A 22,739-nucleotide genomic window follows, 5' to 3' on the forward strand; every position below is an offset into this window, starting at 1 on the left:
GCTCTCCAGAATGCAGAACTCACGCAGTGCAAGTGTGAGCCCCTCAAAGGAGTGCAGAGGCTACAGACCAGCAGACATGGTCAGAGGGAACAGTGAGTGCAAGAGGCTGGGGGAGCTGCAGCCCAGTACCACTGCCTTCAGGATCCCAACCAGGGAGGTGAACAGCAGCAGGGCTGCCATGTGTACAATGATGGATAATTTGGCTGGTGTGATGATGAGAAAGTGCCTGAGTCCTCTGAGACTGCCTTGTTGATCCTCTGGAGGAGTACTGGTCACACAAGGCTGCCATCTAACCTGACTTCTCTTAAATAACCATGAGTCTTCTGCCCTCCTACCAGTGTCCAGAGCAAGTGGGTGTTCTCCTGTCTGGGACATATTTTCAGCCCCTGCCTAGACCCAGGGATTGGTGATGTGGGGCATGGTGATGCAGGGGTGCAGGCAGGTAGTCTGCCTGCTGTACACACCACACATCTCTTCCATTGGCCAGCCCAACCCGCATGACTCTTCCAGCCCATCCTGTGCATTTCTTTCACTCACCTGCTGGGTGTGTTTACTCCAGGCTGCCTGCGCTTTGCATGTTTACTCCACCAGCTCACCGTGCACATCTCTTCCACCAACCCTCACACTCCATCACCTCCTTTGCCTGCCCAGCCCACATGTCTATTCCACCCACCCGCATCACATGTCTCCCCTGCCAGTTATCAGGCACCATGCCCCATTCTTGCCTGCCCACCCCACACCTCCTCCACCAATCCTCCCATCCCACACACCTCCTTTGTCTACCCCACGAATGGCCTCCTCCAATAACCAACCATACACACTGCCTCCTCCAGCCCTCTCACCCTGTGCATCTCCTCCACCAGCCCTCCTGCCCTGTGTGCCTCCTTCATTTGCCTGCCCTGTGTGTCTCCTCCTGCCCACCCCACACATTTTCTCTGCCAGCCAGCCTGCCCACCACCAAGGGACCCAGCCGAGAGAGGGCCACCAGCCAGCCTATTTGCCAGAGTCCTCCTGCACCCCTCCAGTGCCACAGTCACCATATCCCACATATGCTCTAACCTTGCTGGGATTGTGTAAGTCAGCTTCAATTTGATAACACTTTACATACACACTTCAGTAAGGAATCTCCAGAAATTTCATATGTTTATTAACTGCAAAGTATGTAACCAGGAACAGTTTGTAGAATCCCAAATCATACATCTTCCCCGTGATTCTGTGGACTCTGCCCTGCAAGGCAATTTCTTCTGGAGCAAAAATTGTTTAGTATATTGGATGAATAGATCCACTACCAATTTCAAAATGGTTAAAAATGATTTTAAACAATCTAGACAATTGTTGCAATTAAATTCACCTATAGTAGAAGAGATCCACTAGGGAATGACAGTAATGCATTTTTAAAATCTTGCTGTTTGGAGCTTACTGCAACAAGCCATTTTTAAATACCGTAAACTCTTATTTTTGTAGTAAATACATTGTAAGGTGCACTGATGTTACATACATAAATGGTTTGATTATCTGACTTTACAGGTGGCCCAGTTGTGCAATAAGCATGACAAGGTTGGCCAGGACTTGGTGGCCATGTGCATCAATGACCTCCTAGGACAGGGCGCTGAACCCCTCTTCTTCCTCCACTATTGCATTTGCGGGAAGCTTGATGATGGAGTGGCTCAGACGATCACAGAGGGAATAGCTGAAGCTTGTAAACTAGCAGGATGCACTGTACTGGGTATGATCACTGTTTTCTTTATGGAGTTGAAAGCTGTTTCTTTGTGTACTGGTTGCTATCACTTTTATTGGTGGGAGTGCAAAATGCAGACCCTTAGGTCTGAACAAGGATGGCAGGACCAAGTCTTGGGGAATATAGGCTAGCTGAGAAGATCTCATGGATTTCTATATGTATCCCAAGGATCTGAACGTGAGGGATATCTATGTCTGGTAGATAGGGTTACCAGCTTCCAGTTTCCCCAGAATTACAACTGATCTCTATGGAGCTCTGCCCCCCTTGAGAAAATGGCAGCTTCAGCAGGCAGACTTTAAGGTATTCCATAGGTTCTAGGTGACATGTGTCTTTAAATTTTCCCCTTTGTAGGCACTACCCCCAAATCTACAGGAATTTCCAAAGCTGGAGTTGGCAACCCTATTGGTAGATGCTATGTATGCACTTGGGGTATCTCAATGTCACAAAGCATTTAGGCCTCTTCTTTCTTCTTCTTTGAAATGTTGATTTTATGGACTTAGGCAGATTGAAATGCTGATTATATGAACTGAGGCAGATTATGAGTGGGTGAGCAGGAAAGGGGTGTTCCAGTGTTTGTCTCTTGTGGCCCTTCCTTGTATACCCAGGGAACTGCTGATTGCCACTGTGGGATGGTATTTGAATTCCTCCAGACCATGTTACCCTAGAGGTAACCCATAATGGAAGGGTGCCTCACACAGAGACACCTTCATGCACAGACTATGGAGTCAGTAGGGCCCCTTAAGAAACCTAGGAAGCCAGGCCAGATCTCCATCTTGTTTGGGCTTCACTACATTTCCTCCTTGCCCAACTGACTGAGCTAAATGTGCATGTTATCTAAATCACACCCCCCCCCCCCAGCCAAAGACCATTAGATTATCTACAGGAAAGGAATATCCCTTCAAGGTACTAACTGCAACTTCTTTTGTCTCTCTTGCCCAGTGTAATTTCTGTCTAGCAGCATCTCTTATCCCCAAAAGTCTTCCCTCCAGTCCTGTTACGCCAAATGCGTGTCTGTAAGGACACGTGTCTAAATTTAGTTGTGGGGAATCAGCTAGTAGAGCCAGCAAGAGGCAGCGTGGCGTAACGTGGGACCTTGTATTGCACAGTTTACTGGGTAATTATGTCACTGAGATAGAACCAAGGCAGACAATGATCTAAACATGGAAGAACTTTATTAACACACACACTAATTAGACAAAAGACAACACATGCATACTCTAGCAAAGAAATGTACATTCCTAGCCACTAGCACACAAGGAAAAGGCTTATAGGGGAGGAACCTATACTAAGGGTTGATTGGAAGTGATATCTACCTGTCTTCTGGGTGGAGCAGAGTTCCGGAGGTCCAGGGAAGCAATTTGGGGCGACAGACGAGGGACCAAGACGAATGTCGGACAGAGTTTCTGTAGCCTGGAAACTGACTGCCTTTTGTGGCTGTGGGAGCCCAATATTTAAAGGAAATTTGTGACCTGAGGTGATAGGGGGCTGATCCTACCTTGTCCAGGGCTTGGACAAAGAGTCTGATGGCTGGAGCCGGGTCCCAACAAAGAAACGGGTTGCTGAGACAAAGAAACTAGCTGCTGGGAATATGAAGAAATATTTCCTGTCTAGAAGGGCTAATGGCCCATTTCTGGCAAATCCTGGATGATTGCTTGTGCCTGGGGATAGTGGTAAGGTAAAAGACAAAGACCAAATCTTGGATTAGATTTGGTGTTGAAAAAGAGTGGCCAGTTCCCTTTACAAGACAATGTGCTTGGCTGGCTGGAGGGGAGTCTTGGGTGGGGTGCCTTTGTCTCTCTGTACTTGACAAACTCCTTTTTTTGTTTGCAAGCAAGTCGGTTGGGGGAAGCCTAACTCCAAGTCCTGCTTCAGAGCCAGAAGTGGGTTTTAGTTGCTCTCCCATTATGCTTTGCAAGGCTTGACCTGGCTTTTCTCTCTCTGGTGCCAGGGTCTGCTCAGGAGTGTCAGGAAGGGTTGACACGGGTGTGCCAGCCTTTGATGGAGGGGCGACAGCCCACATAACAATCCCCCCCTTCATTTGGGAATTACAAAGAGTGGAACTCTTTGGAACATTCACAAATGACCAAACCACATGTAAGCAAAGATAAAACTGTCCACAAAAGAAACTAGCCAGAAAGACTTTTGAGAGGGTGAGGTAGGTTTCCAGTTCTTGCCACTAGAAAAACTTCCTACTCTATCAAAGCCAAATTAAAAGCAAAAATAATATTAGGAGCTAAGGGCTGGTCCCTTTTAGGTGACTGTGGAGATATGCTGGCAAAGTGAAAACTGTTCCTTTTGACAGGTGTGGGCAGTTATTTCTAACATGCGGGCAGCAATCTACCTTACAAATACAATCTATAATAAAACATTATTCTAAATATCATTAATGAAAATTACATTCAAATGCTTAAATCCTAATGGGAAATACACACACATACACATCAATACAACAATACAATAACAGTAAATGAAATAAAATACATAATTCTCATGGAGGGAAAGAGGTTAGGCATCTTTCCCTTTAAATCAAATGTCCAATCCGGTAGCGCTAGCAGCTGCAATTGCTTTGCTGCTAGTCAGTCCAGTCCATGTGTAGGCTAGAGTCAAAATTTTTCCAATCAAAGATGAATTTTTATTCCATCACCATCTTTGGTAGACAGGAAGGGCAGCTGTAGGCGATTCATGTCCACAACTGTGCAAGAAAAATGCAGTGGAACGGAGGGATCCTGTCCATGCTGGTGAAAGGCAGAAAAGAGTTCCAAGCAGAGTCCATAGTCGTTGGGGCTGCAGGAGGTATCTTCCAGGAATACCCAGGCAGGGGAAAAGCAGGAAGCATAATAGTTCAAAGCCAACTCCAGGTCAGGAGGTGAATCTCAGTAGCAGCCAGTAGATGGCGCAGAGTAGACCAAGGGTCCATTATGGGTATGAGGCAATCAGGTACAGTCTGTTGAATTGTCCCTTTTCCCAGCAGGCGAGGTAGAAAAGGGCAATGGCCAGGGCGATCTGGCAGATCATTATGATGGGGTGCATCTTGAGGTTGAGGCACCAGTAGCATTGCTTGACCATCCTAGGAGGGATTCCCACCACTGGTGATGTCCCGAGTTAGTAGTCTTGGTGGCTAAAGTGGTACCTTTGTGAGTGACGGTCAGGATGGCAGCATCTCCAGCTGCTTTCACTGCTTCCAGGGTTTTATAAAGAGCATGATGCATAAGGAGGTTGTGCAGGGGTTCCATACCAAGACCCAGGACGACAGGAGAGATACGGGAGCTCTTGCTTCGTCCAGAGGAAAGCGGTGTAAGTGAAGACCCATTCATGGATTGAGTACATGTTACAGAAACAGTGATTAAATAATGGTGCCATGGGCTGGATCCGGTGATAACCAATGGCCGAATTATGCTCTTGGGTCACGTCCAAAAGAGCATTTTTCCTGATCAGTTTTTGGTGTGGGCAAGGCACGGGTGATGTGCCTCTAGGGCTTCACTGTCACAGATGAGGCCTTATTTCTCCCGGCATTGGCAACCTTGGACATTGACTGTCTGCCAACCCGTAGAAGAGAGATCCTAGCCCAGTGGCTAACATAGAGGATGTCTCCGGACTGAGTTAGAAGTCCAAGAAGAACTACAGGGTGAATTTGGAAAAAATTCCGGTGGAACTACTGTGGCCACGAACAGGCGGAGCAATCCCGGCTCAATCTTGACATGCAAGAGAGCCCACCAATCAAATAGGGCAGCTTCATTCGGCATGAGGGTTGCCATCATGAACTGCTTTACTTAATGTGGCCCTCAGATTTAGGTCTGATTAGTTCGTGACTAGGGCCAAATTAATATAGTGAGCCTGCGCACATGCAAGTGCCAGGGAAACGTTTGCTCATTGAGTTCATGGAGTGCTGTACTTCTACAACAATCTCCAGAGAATTTTGGAATGGTTTGGCCAGTCGAGAGGTGGCATCAGTTGCTACTGCCAGTTTATTTGTCAGAACTTCATTTTTTTTCTACATCGATCTGGGAAGCACCCATGCCAATTGGGGCTAACCAGATGGATACATTTATTTGTGTAAGGTATTCTCCCCCCCTCGCGTCCAAGAGTGGGCAAGGTCTTTGTCCCTATTTTCCTTTACCCTGGATCAAACTGGAGGAAGGTTTCTGCCACACCTTCCAAAGCAGGCTCTCCTGAATTGCTCAGTGAGAGTCGTTTGACCACAATGGTTGTGGTGGGGGCTGGAGGTTTGACCTCCAGGGGCTCTTCAGTGGCACAATCCTCCTGGGGATTGTCTGATTGTCCTTTCCATTCCTTGAACTGGACACAATGGAAATACTTCAACCAGATGCTCCCATTCTTAGGCAGAGCAACCTGGTATCCCTAAAGGGAAAGACTGTTCCTGTGCATGGGCAGAAGGTCTTTATTGGCTGCCTGATAAGCTAGATTTTCATTCAAAACAAAAAAAAATGACAAAAAGAAAATGTTCTAATTGCCATTAAAAAATAAAAAGACAAAATGTGAAAGGGAAGAAAAATCTGTAAAGGACACATTTCCCAAAGAAGATCTGTGACTCCCCCCCCCCCTGCATCCCTGAGGTGGGGACCAGTCTTTAAAGAAACAAAACTTCCCTTCCTGATTTGAGAAGAAAGAATACTTTATGTTCGGTTAAAGTTCCTTAGTTATGTAGATTATTTGCTTTGCTAGGGGAGAGCAAGGCATGAGTCATAGGCCTGAGTGCTTAGGAAGGCAGTTAGACAAAGAGAGTCTGTTTTAAGATTGCAAAATAGTAGCTGTTTCAGTGTGAATGCAACTATCAGTGGAGGCTCTACCAATTGCAGCCAAATTTAAAATTTGGAGGTTTAAAAGTAAAAATGGAAGCACACATGTTGAACAATTATTGTGAACTTGGATTTTGGAACTCTGTACAGGTTCAGAGGCAGGATTTCCTTCCTGACTCTGAGATGTGGGAACTGAGAATATTTTCTTTTCTTTAAAGACAAGAGGTGAAGCTGGGTTACTGGATCTGCTGTATTTTCTTTTCAATTTATTATCTGTGTGGCTTTGGAAATCCAGGACATTTTGCAAATGGGTTTTTACATTTAAAAGTTCACCCTGGAATTCTTTGTTTTTCTCATTAAGATCTTTAATTTCTAGATCTTGTTTCTGGGTAAGAGTTTTAAATTTCTCTATTTCCTTCTGCCAGTACTTAGAGGGTTGAGAAGAAATTTCTGTGGGCCTAGTTCTTGTCTCCATCTCTGGCTCAGGTCTGAGCATTTTCCTGGTTTTCATCTTCCTCATGGCCTTCACAAAGGCACCCATGAGCACAGATGTGGGTTTGTTATCATACTGGGTCATGTCTGCCCCAGCATTTCTAAGTTCCCGCCACAGAAAAATCCGGTCACTAATTTTATTCTGCTGCTGAGGGGCAGAATCTCTATTAGGTTTGGGATTATTCTGGGGGAAGTTACTATAAGAAAAACCACTCTGTTTCTTATCCCTGTTTTGGGCAGGGGAAGGTGGCTGTGGGTACTCTGCCGAGTTGGCAGTAAGCTTCCCATAGGCCAGGGCTAGCTTTCTCAGAGGCTGCCTGTTGAACTGGGCCATGTCCAATCTGGCCTCCTTGAGCCCGGCCCAGTAGTATCTCCTTAGGAAGGTTTCCGGGTGCTGAGACCAATTCTGGGCAGAGGGAACTGCCTGCTGAGGGTTCCCAAGAGGTGTTGGGGGTGGCACAGCAGTTTGGGTGCCAAGGGAAGACTCTGCACTTTGGCCAGAGGGGTTTTTCCCTGCTCCAAAGCTGCTGTGTCTCCTGTTTCTTCTACGTTTCAAATGGGGGCCACTGTTGGCATAAGTGACCACATGCACTGGTTCCTGGGAGCCTTTCTTGGGATGCTTGACTCGAGAACCTTGAGCATAGGCCGCCTCACGGAAAAGGTCGCCAGCGAGCCGTACCTTCTCCTTGAGTGCATACCAAGTGATGTTGGTCGGGTTGAACAAGCCTATAGCAATTTTTGTTCTGGTGTTGAGACCATTGTAGAATGGGGTCTTAAAATTGTCTACATTAAAGTTCAATATACCCTGAGCATTTGCCTGAACCTTCTCAGCTAACTGCGCAAGGAAGCACTTGCGGCTTGAATAGCTTTCGGGGTTCTCATCCGGGCCTTGCTTGTCAGTGAGGAACAGTAGCTCCGCTGATTGGCCCGGCCATAGCAATTTGGCTATTTCCCGGGCCCAATTCATTGGACCTAACTGTACCATTTTACGTTGGAGTAGGCCATTCTGTAAGGCTTGTGCGTCTGGTCCAGTAGCACACACCCTTACCAACTGGCATAGATCCTCCCCGCTGGCAGTGGGGTACTGCTCTAGGGTTGAATACAGCCATTGCACGCCAGTGTCCCTGTTGAGAGGGCCCAACTGGTCACCAATAGCCTTTACTTCATGAGGCTTCCAAATCATGACTCTCTCCTGGTTTGTAACCTCGACATGGCTGTTTGCCATGTGTCTCCGGACTGTCTCATGCTGGACGGGATGGACCGGAGTGGGGGTTTCCGTCCAATCAGGGTTGATTGGAGGATGTGAGACAGCCTCTGCTGGCAGTACCTGCTCGGTGTGAGACAGGTCTGGCAGGGCAGGGAGCGTCTCGGGGTGAACAGTTGCAATGAGAGCAGTCTGAAGCCCCAATTTTTGCTTCAGACCTTCAATTTCATGGCGGCACGCATCATGGCTTATGGCTGAGACTTGTGCTGCTTTTTCCCTAGCCAGAAATTGTGCTGCACTCTGTGCCTGATCATGCAGCTTGCCCAATTCTTCCGCCTTAGCAGAGGCCTCTTCTGCTCTCAGAAGAGCCTGTTGGCACTGGAGATCTTTCTCCTGTACCAGATTTGCATAGTGGTTTTTGTCCACCAGCAAGTCAAATTTCTCTCCTTGCAACTGTTCTATTTTTCGGTGGAGCTTGCTGATTACAGCGTCTCGCTCCCCGATTTCTCTCTCAAGATCTTTTCCCAGGGACTCAAGGCGAGCTTCCCTAGCAGAGAGCTTGAGTGCATACTCGTGCTCCTGATTTTCCAGTGCTAGTTGGAGGTCCTGTTCCAAACTTTCCGACGCTGTTTGGAGTTCTCTAATCTGTGCCACACTGTCCTGCAGCGCAGTGTAGAGACCCCAGGCAGCGTGGGTACTCACACTTCCCAGCTTCAGCCTCCTGGAGTCACAGTATGACTGAAAAGTCTCTGTAAGTCTCTCCAGGGGATTTGGGTCTTTAAAGAACCCAGGTTTCCAGGGGTTGCGCCCCTTTGACATGACCCACTTGGTCAGTTGGTCTACCCTGTCCTTGCTCTGAAAGGCTTCAGCAAGAACAATCTTTGCAGCCATCTCTTATGGCAGCAGTTACCCAAACACTCAAAGATAGAGGGGAAATCCTACAGGCAGCACACCCAAGAATTAACCCAAAGATTGCTGCCACCGAGCTCTGGTATGCAGCAAAAGAAAGACCAGGCCTGTGTCTTCTGTGTCTGCAGAATGATTACAGCCTGCACCAACCCTGATTCACGGTATATACAGCACATGAACAGGAGGAAACATAAAAAAGGGGGGGGTTGGCACGGTGTCCTTTCTTGCCCTGCACTTAACGGGAGTGCCCGAAGTCAGGAGGAGCACCTGCAAACCTCGACTGATTCACGGTATCTACAGCTCGTGATCAGAAGAGGAGGAAGAGGAGCCCTAATTCATGGTATATACAGCACATGAAAGGGCAAACCTCAGCTCTGCCTTAGCAAAGGTCAGATGCGTGAGGGCGGGGTTCCCTATCGCACGCTACTGTGGCGGGAGACAACCAGTGGGTCTGAAAGATGCAATGTGGGGTCCCCACAGAGCGACAGTCAAAACCCACAACAAAAATTCCAAGTGAACACCGTTTTAGCCCACGGCCAACAGGCTTTGCAGTACTGAAGGGAAGGAGGGGAACGGAAAACAGCCCACCCAGAATTCACACAACAGCAATTGGCAAACACACTCACACAACAAAAGCCACTAGTTCAACTCAGAGACTTTTCCCCTACGTCACCGAGGTTTTAAACCGAGGTAGTTGCACCTCTGCTTTTACCACGGAATAAAAGCCCTGGGGCAATTGCCCGCGTAATCCACCAGATCTGTTACGCCAAATGCGTGTCTGTAAGGACACGTGTCTAAATTTAGTTGTGGGGAATCAGCTAGTAGAGCCAGCAAGAGGCAGCGTGGCGTAACGTGGGACCTTGTATTGCACAGTTTACTGGGTAATTATGTCACTGAGATAGAACCAAGGCAGACAATGATCTAAACATGGAAGAACTTTATTAACACACACACTAATTAGACAAAAGACAACACATGCATACTCTAGCAAAGAAATGTACATTCCTAGCCACTAGCACACAAGGAAAAGGCTTATAGGGGAGGAACCTATACTAAGGGTTGATTGGAAGTGATATCTACCTGTCTTCTGGGTGGAGCAGAGTTCCGGAGGTCCAGGGAAGCAATTTGGGGCGACAGACGAGGGACCAAGACGAATGTCGGACAGAGTTTCTGTAGCCTGGAAACTGACTGCCTTTTGTGGCTGTGGGAGCCCAATATTTAAAGGAAATTTGTGACCTGAGGTGATAGGGGGCTGATCCTACCTTGTCCAGGGCTTGGACAAAGAGTCTGATGGCTGGAGCCGGGTCCCAACAAAGAAACGGGTTGCTGAGACAAAGAAACTAGCTGCTGGGAATATGAAGAAATATTTCCTGTCTAGAAGGGCTAATGGCCCATTTCTGGCAAATCCTGGATGATTGCTTGTGCCTGGGGATAGTGGTAAGGTAAAAGACAAAGACCAAATCTTGGATTAGATTTGGTGTTGAAAAAGAGTGGCCAGTTCCCTTTACAAGACAATGTGCTTGGCTGGCTGGAGGGGAGTCTTGGGTGGGGTGCCTTTGTCTCTCTGTACTTGACAAACTCCTTTTTTTGTTTGCAAGCAAGTCGGTTGGGGGAAGCCTAACTCCAAGTCCTGCTTCAGAGCCAGAAGTGGGTTTTAGTTGCTCTCCCATTATGCTTTGCAAGGCTTGACCTGGCTTTTCTCTCTCTGGTGCCAGGGTCTGCTCAGGAGTGTCAGGAAGGGTTGACACGGGTGTGCCAGCCTTTGATGGAGGGGCGACAGCCCACATAACAGTCCTTCCTGATAAAACAAAGACAGGGCCATTAGCGACACATTACACCTAGCCAAGGTATTGTTCTACTTGATGAGATTACTCCATACCTCCCACTCTAGTGACCTCACAGTTCAAACCCACCTATCAGGTACGCATAATATCAGCGACCAATCATCAGTCACGGACCTCCTAGTGGGCAGTCCTGGGGCTGGCCCGGGATTTTCAAACAATATATCAAACGTGCGCACACCCTGTGTGTGTGTTGTGTTGTCCACACCCAGCATCCTGTCTACCCGTGATGTCGTCAACCCTGTGTCTTGGCTGCTTGGATCCAAGAAAGGTGCAGTATCTTGTCCCCCCTGTAGAACTTAGTGTATGTATGTTTTTGCTTATGTGTGTGTTTTGAGTGTATCCCAATATTGTCCCCAAATAAATCCCCCTGAGTGTAAGCTTAATTGTCTTCTTCATTTAACAAGGGTTTCTTCCAGGGAAAGGACCCTGTAAAAACTGGTAGTAAAGATCCTGCGTTACTCAGCCTCTTGCTATATTCATAATTCCCCAGCAATTTGGGTAACACCAGGCTGAATTCTGGAGATGTTTTGTGGGGTGGATCACTTGGGCATGAAATTGGAGTCACTGTGGGTAGGCAGGTAGTTGTGTATTGTACAATCTGTGCATTGTACAGAGGTTGGTCTAGAAGATCAGTGGTCCCCAACCCCCGGGCCATGGCCCGGTGCCAGGCTGCTGCAGCCTCGGCGCCAGGCCGCGGCTCCCTCTTCCCGCCCCCCCCCCGCAGTGAGAAGCTTGCCAGGCCGCGAGCAAATCAGCTGCCGAAGCGGCCTATTTGCTTGCGGCCTGGCAAGCTTCTTGCTTTGGGAGGGGGGGGGGGAAGAGAAGCTTGCTGGGCCGCAAGCTAATCGGCCACTTCGGAGGCTGATTTCCTTGCGGCCTGGAGAGGCAGGGAGAGGGAGCAGCAGCCGCAGGCATGCCGGCAGCGCAAACGCCCGTGCGCAGACTTGTCGCGCATGCGCGTTTGTATCCAGTGGGGGCATGCGCATCGCTGCCACACGATGCAAACGCGCGCACACGGCAAGTCCATGCATGTGCATTTGCGCTGGGGCTGCCGCGCATGCGCGGGGCTCCGGGTCGCCCTCTCCCCACACCCCGGCACAGCGGTCCCCGGCCTGAAAAAGGTCGCGGACCGCTGGTCTAGATGACCCTGGAAGTACCTTCCAACTCTATGATTCTATAATTCTCTGTTCTCCTGGAGTCATATATTATCAGTTTCTGTTTATTTCTGTGCTGTCAGACAGGGGAAAAAAGCTTTCAGACATACTTTATTTCATATTTTAAGGCATATGGGTAATTATCTGTGTTTGTATTTGAAGAAAAATGATCTTAACAACCTTAAGCATATTTGTATGAAAGCAAGATCCATTGAATTAGTATTCATTCTTAGAGGTATGAGATGGATAATGCTTCCAAATTGTTACCTTTTCACTTCCCCAGGAAGAGACACTAATGGAATGGCCAGTGTGTGTTCACCTGGAGAGTACAATCTTGTTGGCTTTGTAGTTGGTGCTGTGGAACGAGGACAGAAGTTTCCTCAGCAGGAGAGAATTGTTGATGGAGATATCCTAATTGGAGTAGCTTCTTCTGGTCTTCATACACAAGGATTCAGCCTTGTGAAGAAAATTATTTTAACATCCTCCCTATGCTATTCCTCTCCAATTTCTGGTGGCTGTGGCACCCAAACTTTAGGTATAAGAATATTTTCCTCTTTTCTTACATTCATGGAAAGGAATACTAATTAGCAAATTTGAAAATGAAAACTTAATTTTCTTGTTTGTGTTTATCTGTTTTTAAAATTATATCTTATTTATTAACTTTGTTATGTCTTTATTTTAATTCCAGTCACATATATTCTAGTATATTCAAATGTCTTTGATACCTATTTAGTATCTCAAAGAAATAGAAGAGCTTTTATGTCAAGGGAGGAATCTGATTATATTAATTTCCTCAATCATTTGCAGGAGACCAGTTGCTAACCCCATCCAAAATCTATAACAAAGTCCTGTTGCCTATACTTCAGTCAGGAAATGTAAAAGCTTTCATCCATATTGCTGAAGGAGGATTGCTGGGAAGATTTCCCCAAATCCTTTCTGAACAATATAGTATAATTCTGGGTAAGCAGAAAAATAATGTATGTTATTTACTAACAGTATTGGCCCAGTTTTTGGAGTCAGAATAATGTAATTGTGAAAACTGATTTTCAAGACTTGAGGAGACGAGTGAGTTGGATCTGACATACTGTACCTCCTGGCTAGCTACTGTCGTTTGGAGGGACATGCAACGAAGGAGTGTAGAGGGCAAGCCCTCCTTTCCAGTTCCATGATTTATCAGCAAACCTAACCATCATTTACCACCTGCTTTGTAAGACCTTAAACAGGACAGAGGAAAGGGTGTAAAAGAGTTGTGTGCACCCAGAGGGAGGAAGAATGTTTTGTTTTCACTCCTCAGTTTTACTGTCTAGTTTTACTTCCTGTTCATTCTGTCCAGAAAGAAGGCAGGAACGAGATGACAGATCTAGCCCTTGTCTCTGTTGGGAATTACTGGAAATACTGAAGTGTCCCACTCAGAGATACAATTATCATCTCCTTTACCATCCGGTGTAGATATCCTTTCTGGCCTAGTATCTTCATAAGGAAAGTAAGAGGAATGGAAATATTAGTTTAGGGTTAGAGCTCAACTCTAAATGAAGAATTCCCAAGACAATGGAAATGATACCCTATTTCAAGTTTTAATTGGTGAGAAACTTCAGCAATCCTAGGTGAAGATTCCAGCTCTTCAAAATGGAATTGTCCCTGCTGAGGAAAGTCAGTCTTAGACTATTTCCACACTAGGAACTTCACTGCCTTGGCTTCCATGTGGAAGCATAAATCTGGGCTGGACAAGGTACACCAGTCCAAGTGCTCCCCAGTGCAGGAGCAGGAAGAGGCGTGGCAACCTGCCCGAACTTAAACTCTACCTTGCAGCCTGTGAAGCCTTCAGTGTGGAAATGGTCTTTTAAAGGCTCCTTTTCTCTGCTTCCTGAATTCACCACTAGGAAACAAGTTCACCAAAAGGCTGGAGCTGAAACTGTCCACAGAAATAGGACAACTTGCCTGGTCACTCAGGTTTTCCTGTGGTGATCTATTGGCAGTTAGTTCAGAGTACCACTAAAGTCAGAACTCTGCTATGTTCAGTCTGTATCTGGCAACTCTGTTGTAATAGATTTTCTAACAGTTTCTGAATTCTTATTCTGTTCTGGACTATTGGAATATTCCTGTTTCCACTGAACCTTCCTTGAGCTCTGCCTAGTGTGTGCATCATGTTTTCTCCTGCTGGAAACCCCTGTCCTCAAGCTGAAAGCTTGGACGCTAGGAGTTGAAGCAATCTCAGTGGAGCTTGATTATAAAACAACCCACATTTAAAGGCAGGACATCTCAATTTCTTCACTAAGTCTTAATATATGGAAGTTGAGTTAGTCTATGGTAACAAAACAAAACAGAAATCCAGTTGTATCTAAATAAAGACTAAAATTTATTTCAGTATGAGCTTTTGTGAGACAGAGCTCACTTCTTCAGATAGAAGGGAAGGAAAGACTAGGATGGTCTTCTTATATATGTGTGTCCATCTCTCCAGTGTGGATAATTTTTTTGCCTGGATTATATCTAGTATTGCCCATGAGAGGTGGTGCAGAGAGAAGGAACCTATGCCAAGCCTTTCATAGAGAGATCACTGTCTAATTTACATTGGCTACAGAAGCCTAATAGTCACCTCCAAATTCAATTATTTTTAGATGCTCATAACTGGAAGATTCCTGGCATCTTTTCTTGGCTGCAAGAAGAGGGAGGCCTTTCAGAAAGAGAGATGGCTCAAATGTTCAACTGTGGAATTGGTGCTGTGTTGGTGGTACAGAAGGAACTGGCCAGAAAGGTTTTGAAGGATGTAAACAAACACGAAGATGCATGGTTGATTGGAAAAGTAGTACACCATCTTGCAGGTCACTCAGTTTCCTAAACAGAAATTAGAACTATCATATCTAGCAACTCTAAGTGACGTTAAATTACTTGTATTGTGTTTGTGCAACTATGCTACTTAATTTGTGCAGGTCTAGGAAAAACCATGACATTGTAAAGATTGCATTGTTTAATGAACGCTTTCTTGGATTGTTCTCGGCTTTTAGAAAGGTATTAATGGCATTCATGGTATTCCAGGGCAAATGTGCTTCCAGTGTTCAGCTTGATTGCTATGGAGAATACAACCTTAGCTTTAGCTACTGCTGGGAAAGTGAATCTTTGAAGAAGAAGAAGAAGAAGAAGAGTTGGTTCTTATATGCCGCTTTTCCCTACCCGAAGGAGGCTCAAAGCGGCTTACAGTCGCCTTCCCATTCCTCTCCCCACAACAGACACCCTGTGGGGTGGGTGAGGCTGAGAGAGCGCTGATATCACTGCCCGGTCAGAACAGTTTTATCAGTGCCGTGGCGAGCCCAAGGTCACCCAGCTGGTTGCATGTGGGGGAGCGCAGAATCGAACCAGGCATGCCAGATTACAAGTCCGCACTCCTAACCACTACACCAAACTTTGCTCACCTAAGTCTAAAGACTGCTGTGGCCGAAGACAAAGCATTAGATGTGTTCTCATTTTCACCTACCTTGGTTGGTCTTGCAGCTTGTCATCCACATAAAAAGCCAGCTCCTTCTTCACTTAGATCCCATTTTTAATTGAAACTGGGCCGAACTTCTTCAGTTCTGGGGCTGCTAGATCATCTGTCTCATGCCTCCTGGGGAAACTTGGATTGCTCTCATAGGCCCATTATGCACGGAGTGGAATGTCCGCATTCAGGGTGGAATGGCGGCAGCTAAAATCATCAATAATGCATGCTGCAGGCAGCAACCGGGTGCAGAGTCAATGTATGCAGCTGAAAAAGCCGCGTTAGTGAGATGCGGAAAGAAGTGAAGCTTTCCGGGACCAGGGCGCAACCAGAAGCGGCTCCAGAGTAGCCGCGTGCATAATCGGATACTCTGGGTTTTGCCGCCGTTGCGTTCCATCCCGTGCATAAGCGGTTTGCTTCACTTCTTCCTCCTCCGCGTTCTCCATGCCGCTGTTTCAGCGGCCGTGCATAACAGGCCATACAGAGATGAGTCCTGTGTAGCCCTCATTGCTGCTGCAAATTCAGAAGCATTCACTGTGGAAATGGACCATCCATACAGTAGTTGCTCTTGTATTTTCATTGCCTTGCCTCAATCCACTTACATAAGAACATAAAAAGAGCAGATCAATCGTCTAGCCTCTTGTCTCACACAGTGGCCGCTGTTTAGCTACCATTTATTCTCTCCCCTGGAAGACATATTTTTCTTAAATGAGAATTGATCCATCAATGCAGCATAATAAGGTTATAATGATCCAAGTCCATAATCTGATAATTCCCACTTGTTTTTAAAAGTAAAGATCTAGCCATTTTGTTGTTAAGCTATAAGGGGAAGGGTACAGGCTGCACAATTAAAAGGCTATTTTTAAAAAATGGAAGTTGGAAACTAATAGATCATGACAATGTTACAATGATATAGCATTTCCTTATTTTCAATAGAAGTCCAAAGAATGACCTCGAGTATGCATGCATGGGGACCTGAACCTGTAGAATCATAGAATCATAGAATTGGAAGGGGCCACACAGGCCATCTAGTCCAACCCCCTGCTCAACGCAGGATCAGCCCTAAGCATCCTAAAGCATCCAAGAAAAGTGTGTATCCAGCCTTTGCTTGAAGACTGCCAGTGAGGGGGAGTTCACCACCTCCTTAGGCAGCCTATTCCACTGCTGAACTACTCGGACTGTGAAAATTTTTTTCTTGATATCTAGCCTATATCGTTGTACTTGTAGTTTAAACCCATTACTGCGTGTCCTCTCCTCTGCAGCCAAGAGAAACAGCATCCTGCCCTCCTCCTTGACAACCTTTCAAATACTTAAAGAGGGCTATCATGTCTCCACTCAAAGGAGTCTTTGGATTTAGACACTTGTTAATTCTTCAGCATTTGATATATTCCACAGTGTGGAATATGTGTCATAATTTTTAATTTTAATTCTGAATATGGAACTCAAAAGGTGTAAGGGGTTGGCATCAATTTCAGAGACAACCTGCTTGTGGCTACTGAGAAAAGCATGTATGCTATTGTTCATGAAATACACAGAACAGTTTTCTGCTTCACTAAAGTAAATGTTTGAGCACCATTCATGTGTTTCTTTACTATTTGGATATCAGTCCCAAGAACTAAATGTAAAGTAAGAACTGATTAGGGAAATGCAGATAAAACGCAATAAACTTCAGGAGTTATTTGCTGCTAGTGTTTTTCCAGTGGAGCAGAGGAGGCGGAAGTTTCCATCAGAAGTTATAACTATAAGCAAGCTTTCAATGCTTCTAAATGTTTTTAGCTGCTATATTTTAAATGTTCACCTAACCCCCTTACATGCCTTTAAAGGATGTCCTCAGATAGAAATCAAGAATCTTCTTGAAGTATTGCTGCAAAATAGATCCCCATTTTGGCAGACTGTTTCTAATGGGGACAGTCTTCTCCAGGCCATCAGCACAAGAAAAGTGAAAGTTGCTATTCTCATCTCTGGAACAGGTAGACCCTCAATTTTATTATAGGCTAAAACCATTTGTCCTACTAATTGCCCTGTGATTTGAGTATTCCCTTAGTTTTATGTTACTGCTTTCCACAATCTGCTCTTCAAGTTGTCTTTTGCTTACTATTGTAAATTTACCTTTGACAATTGGTGGTACCTTTTCTAACCTGAGGTATGCATTCTATCTGGTCTTCTCTATTAATGTGCTTTTAAATAGCTTCTGCCCTGACCTGAATAGCCCAGGCTAGCCCAATCTTGTCAGATCTTGGCTTTGACCACTATTTGTAGGGGAGACCACCAAGGAATACCAGGGTCACCATGAAGACAGGCAATTGTCAACCACCTCTGAATATCTACCTTGAAAACTCCACCAGGGGTCACCTTCAATCAGATATCACTTGATGCCCCCCCCCCAGCTTCTAAGCATCCTGGAGGGGTTTGTATCTTGATATTCCCGTCTAACTTTCTTTGTAGTTTCCTCTCTTGAAATCCAATGTGACTGCTTTGGACTTTGGTATGAATATTAATATGATATCATTGATATGAACATTAAAATGGACCATACTGTTCCCTATTTGTACATCCTACACTGGGACTTGAGTCCCACTCAGTCGCACATCTTCAGATTTTACTTACCATACAATGTTACTCAACACACTATGAGATCATGTTTAGCACTGACAATATCAACAATCTATCATTGACATGGATTATAGACCCAAGTTATATGAATAAAACGAATGTTACAGCACATGGAGTGTAAAAGGCTGACAAGGTGAAGGATTCATGGATATTTTGAGCTTTTGCTATATAGGCCTGTGATTTTCTGTACCTCTGGGTACAAATCCCAGGTATGTTACAAGCCAGCTGTATTAATTTATTTTACATTTGAGGTACAAGCCTTGCAGCGATTCTCACATACTCAAGAGAGCCGGCAAGCTATGTACAAGTCGTACTGGTAATTGCCAACAGATCTGGAGTAGAGGAACTGAAGACTGCAAGCCGGGCTGGCATCCCTACACGAGTAAGAACATTGTTAATTTGATTAAGAAAGCAGTGCCCATGCTGTTGAGAAAGCCTTCATTTGGAACAGTCTCCGTCCATTGCATTAACACTGCTATACCTGGCTATTTAGTTGTGATGTAAACATGAGATAAATGATATTTATCAGTTAATAAATGTCACCTTCCTACAAGACCGTCTTTGGCTGGTTTCATGCGTATTCCAATTAGCCAGGGAGGATAGGATTGGCTCTGCTACCAACAGGAAAAACAGAGAACCCAAATTAAATATTACTACCATTGCCATCATTATGACAGGCTATATGTAGGTAGAGGTAGGGCCTGTAGATTGCAGGGACAGGGATGCAGTACTCAGCCCTGAGGCCTAATTCATGCTCTGGAAGTCCCCGTGAGTGGACTCCTTGCTACTTCTTTGATGGCAGCAAATAATGAATTGAGAATAGCTTCCAGGTGTTCAATGGCACCTGCTGGAAGAGCTCAATAAAACTTAAGAGCAAAAGTATGTTTATTTCTGCTGCTTATCAAGCGGTTTAGTTTAGTGCTGGTTCAGAAAGGAATATGTAGTTTTATGTTCCAACATTCACCTTTATTTTGTAGGTAATTGACCACAAACTCTATGGAAGCCGATCTGAATATGATGGCACAATAGACAGTGTCCTTGAGGAGTTCTCCATTGAGTTGATCTGCCTGGCAGGATTTGTGCGAGTGCTGAGTGGCAACTTTCTTAAAAAATGGAATGGTAAGTAACTAGGATGGGTTATTAATGTAGGGGAAAAGGATTTTGGTTTCTGGCAAGCCAGCAGCATCTTCAGCAGTGTCTTCCAAAACGAGAATCCTATGAATGACCAGGCTGAGTTCATAAATGGCTTTTTCAATCAGTGAACTGTATTACTGGGCAATAGTTTTCTCTATATATGCCCATGCTGTTTTGCATTTGTGAACAGGGATTTTATGTATTGCAGGGAAAATTTTGAGCACATATCCATCACTTTCACCATTAATCAAAGGCAGCACTGTCCACCAACAGGCACTCCCAGCTGCAGGCAAAGTTGCTGGCTGCACAGTACATTTTGTACTTGTAAGTATTTTTCTTTTTAGGTAAAAACTATTCTGAATGTATGCAGATACCCTGATAATTCTGTGCAAAAGCAGGGTCTCTTCCCAGATTGCTGTGTATAGTCGTCGTGTTTGTAACAGAACGTTTTGGCAGAGTTCAGACCAGGGAATGTGGCAATGCCTGTTCCTCATTTGTGCAAAGGGGCCTTCTTCTTAAGAATCTCTTTGTTCCTGGCTTGTTCTCATTCCTTTTCAGTTTCCTCGCTGTCATTGGAATATTAATCGGTGACTCATTTTCAAGCAAACATTTTTACACATCAGTTGCTATCCTGCCTCTTAGCCCAGCCGTGCCATACTCTAAATCTGCTCTCAAGTTGCTGCTGCAGTCCTTTGGAACCATCATCCTGCTCTTCACATTCTAAGTGAAATCTGCTAATCTTTGTGGCCCAATTTCAGTCCCTCTGTAAACACCCTCTGCCCCGCCCCCAGCCCCTTCTGTTTCCCTACTGCTCTTCCCAAGGTGCTCTCATCATCACTTCATTAATTTCCTTCTCTCTCAGGAGGACTGTAGTCTCGAAGCAGTAATTGTACAAGAGCCTGCCTTCGTGAAAGCAGAGGACACAGAGGAGGCTGTGTCAGAAAAGGTCAAAGAAGCAGAGGGACGAGCATTTCCTCTTGCTCTGCAGCTAGTTGCCAGTGGAACGGTGCAACTCGGGGCTGATGGCAAAACCTGCTGGAAACGAGATCCGTCAGAATGAAAGGCAGGGTGGTTCTTCCTCTCACACTCTCCATGTAGCAGCTGCAATATCACAATAGCTAACACATGCCGCATTAGCAGGAGTCTGTATGTTGAGTTCTAGTTTTGATCTGTCACTTACCCTAGCACCTTGTTTACAGTGCAGTCACAAGCAGAGCTACACCTTTCTAATGTCCTCTGAACTTAATCAGCCTAGAAAGGCATAACTGCTTTGGATTACACTGCTCTTCTTCAGCCATAGCCATTAGTTTGTATTGCTAAAAACCACAGCATTGGAACCTTAGAACAGGGCGAAGGGAAGTATGACTCATGGAGACCTTGTCCTTTAACTTACTATCATTTAGTTTTCATCAGCCTACAGTTTGCTTAATGTGGCCTTTGACACAAGTTTTGCTGACTTCACAGCAATGGCATGCATGGCTTTTGTCCTTGTTGGCACCACAGCATGACCCACAGTAACAAGGAGTGGGGAAGATGGAGCTGAGGCAGCAGCAAAGAGGAAATAAATGTGAGTTGCCATGCAAAACTGGGTTGAAATGATTCACACATTTATCTTATCTGTCTTCCAGACTTACCATGCTTGGTAACTTTCAGGGTTGGAACATAAGAGAAAGGATATCACAGCAGGTCACCTGCCCAAGCTTTGTGTAAATTCATCATCCCATCCCAAGGCTACTGGGATGGACCTCTCTGACAACTTAGTTCCTGGGTACAGTATATGTAAGTGGGATTGAGGTACCATCATGTCAAATAGGGCTGTAAAATCAACTTGTAATGAAGATGTAGTATCTGAACTAGATTCAGAAGAAGCACACGCATATGGACTGAATTTTTTTCAATTCCATATTAATCTGTTCCAGGACAAATTACTATCTTGGACTATGTCTATTGACCAAAGAGTTCAATCCCAGAGAGGTGTGAGTTAAAGCAAGGAAGAGCCCCTAAAGAAACTAGGTTGCTCTCTGTCTCTGCACTTTTCACCAGAGTAAAACTGACAAACTAGACAAAAATATGCAGTCATCAGCTGGAGGGCCTGGGTACAGAAGCAGTAAGCAAGGAGGTGCAGGTGAGATTGGATTTGTTCATGTGAGCAACAAGCATTGATTTAGTGCATAAATCTCTTCTCTACTGTGGATCTACATTCCTAGTGTTTCCCCCCCCAGCTGACATTTTGCAAATATATTTGTACTCTTCATCTGCCCTTCATGTGGAAAGGGAAACTTTCAACAGGCAATAAATGCGTAGCGTTTATCTTGCTTGGCATTAGTCTCATGCTACAATCTCCAGGACAGCCAGTGAATACGATTTATTATCAGTGGAAAGTGTAGAAATGACTTTTGTCTGCTGCTTTCTTCTAATTAAATTACCATTCTGAACTCTGTTTCCTCTGCTCCTCATTACTGTATGACAATTCAATCTAATAAAATACAGCCATGGCAATATTTCGTGTTATTAGCCACTACCTCATGTTTCTCTTTGCAGCTTGTAAATGAATGCAGATTAATTCCTTTCCTCTTCGTATTCCACAACTAGATGTCTATTTCAAACAACTTAAACTAGACCCTTTGGCTTTACATATTTTCCACAGCACTACGGACTCTCCACTGAAGTAAATCCCCATCATGATTTTTTTTGCTAAGTACCTAACATACGTTGCCTATCTGAAGTGTCAAGATTGACATACATGATGCAGAAGCCTGACTGATACTGTATTTAGCTCCAATTGGCACAGCTGGTCTGGGGTTTTGGGCATGGTTGTCACCAATATGCAGATGACACTCAGCTCTATCTTCTGATGGACGGCCAGATCTCCCCCCACCCCCGGAAACATTCATCAGATGTCTGGAAGTGGTTCCTGGATGGCTCGGGAGATCCTGTGGCTGAGTAGAAAGGGGCGGGACCAGGAAGCACGTTTACCTGCCCTGGATAGGGTGCAGTTTATAACTGTACTTACCACCAAGAACTTAGGGGTGATCTTTGATGCCTCCCTCTCTATGGAAGCTCAGGTCACAATTGTAGCCCAATTACCTGTCCCCAGATCACTTGGCCACTGGGATCCATACAAGGGTCACTTCCAGATTAGACTTCTGTAACTTGCTGTACACGAGCTTACCCTTATCTCTGACTCAGAAATTGCAACTGGTTCAAAACACAGCTGCTAGGATCCTCACAAGGTCATCCTGGAGGGCCCATATCCATCCTGTGCACTGGTTAGCTTCAGGATCAGGTTTAAGGTTTTGATTCTTACCTTTAATGTCATCCACAGCCTGGGACTGGCTTATCTGAGGGACTGCTTTGCTCCTTATGCTCCCTGCAGAGCTTATCACTCTGTGGGTCTGAATCTAATCCTGTTCTCCGGGAGGTAT

The 22,739-nt window shown here is 45.4% G+C and overlaps 1 protein-coding gene across 1 annotated transcript in view; it reads left to right on the plus strand.

The window, feature by feature from the left end:
* The window catches only part of LOC143839900 (trifunctional purine biosynthetic protein adenosine-3-like), a 50,462-nt gene extending 28,660 nt beyond the window's left edge, over positions 1–21,802 (plus strand). The window contains exons 15-23 of the mRNA XM_077342619.1: positions 1,528–1,726; positions 12,382–12,633; positions 12,906–13,058; positions 14,714–14,917; positions 17,391–17,537; positions 18,432–18,562; positions 19,158–19,299; positions 19,523–19,638; positions 20,177–21,802. Coding sequence (XP_077198734.1) covers positions 1,528–1,726; positions 12,382–12,633; positions 12,906–13,058; positions 14,714–14,917; positions 17,391–17,537; positions 18,432–18,562; positions 19,158–19,299; positions 19,523–19,638; positions 20,177–20,374 — 1,542 coding nt within the window. The 3' untranslated portion in view covers positions 20,375–21,802. The remainder of the gene's footprint in view (positions 1–1,527; positions 1,727–12,381; positions 12,634–12,905; positions 13,059–14,713; positions 14,918–17,390; positions 17,538–18,431; positions 18,563–19,157; positions 19,300–19,522; positions 19,639–20,176) is intronic.
* The last annotated feature ends 937 nt before the right edge of the window (positions 21,803–22,739 follow it).

The sequence above is a fragment of the Paroedura picta genome, chromosome 6, assembly GCF_049243985.1.
Source record: "Paroedura picta isolate Pp20150507F chromosome 6, Ppicta_v3.0, whole genome shotgun sequence".
Lineage (NCBI taxonomy): Eukaryota > Metazoa > Chordata > Lepidosauria > Squamata > Gekkonidae > Paroedura > Paroedura picta.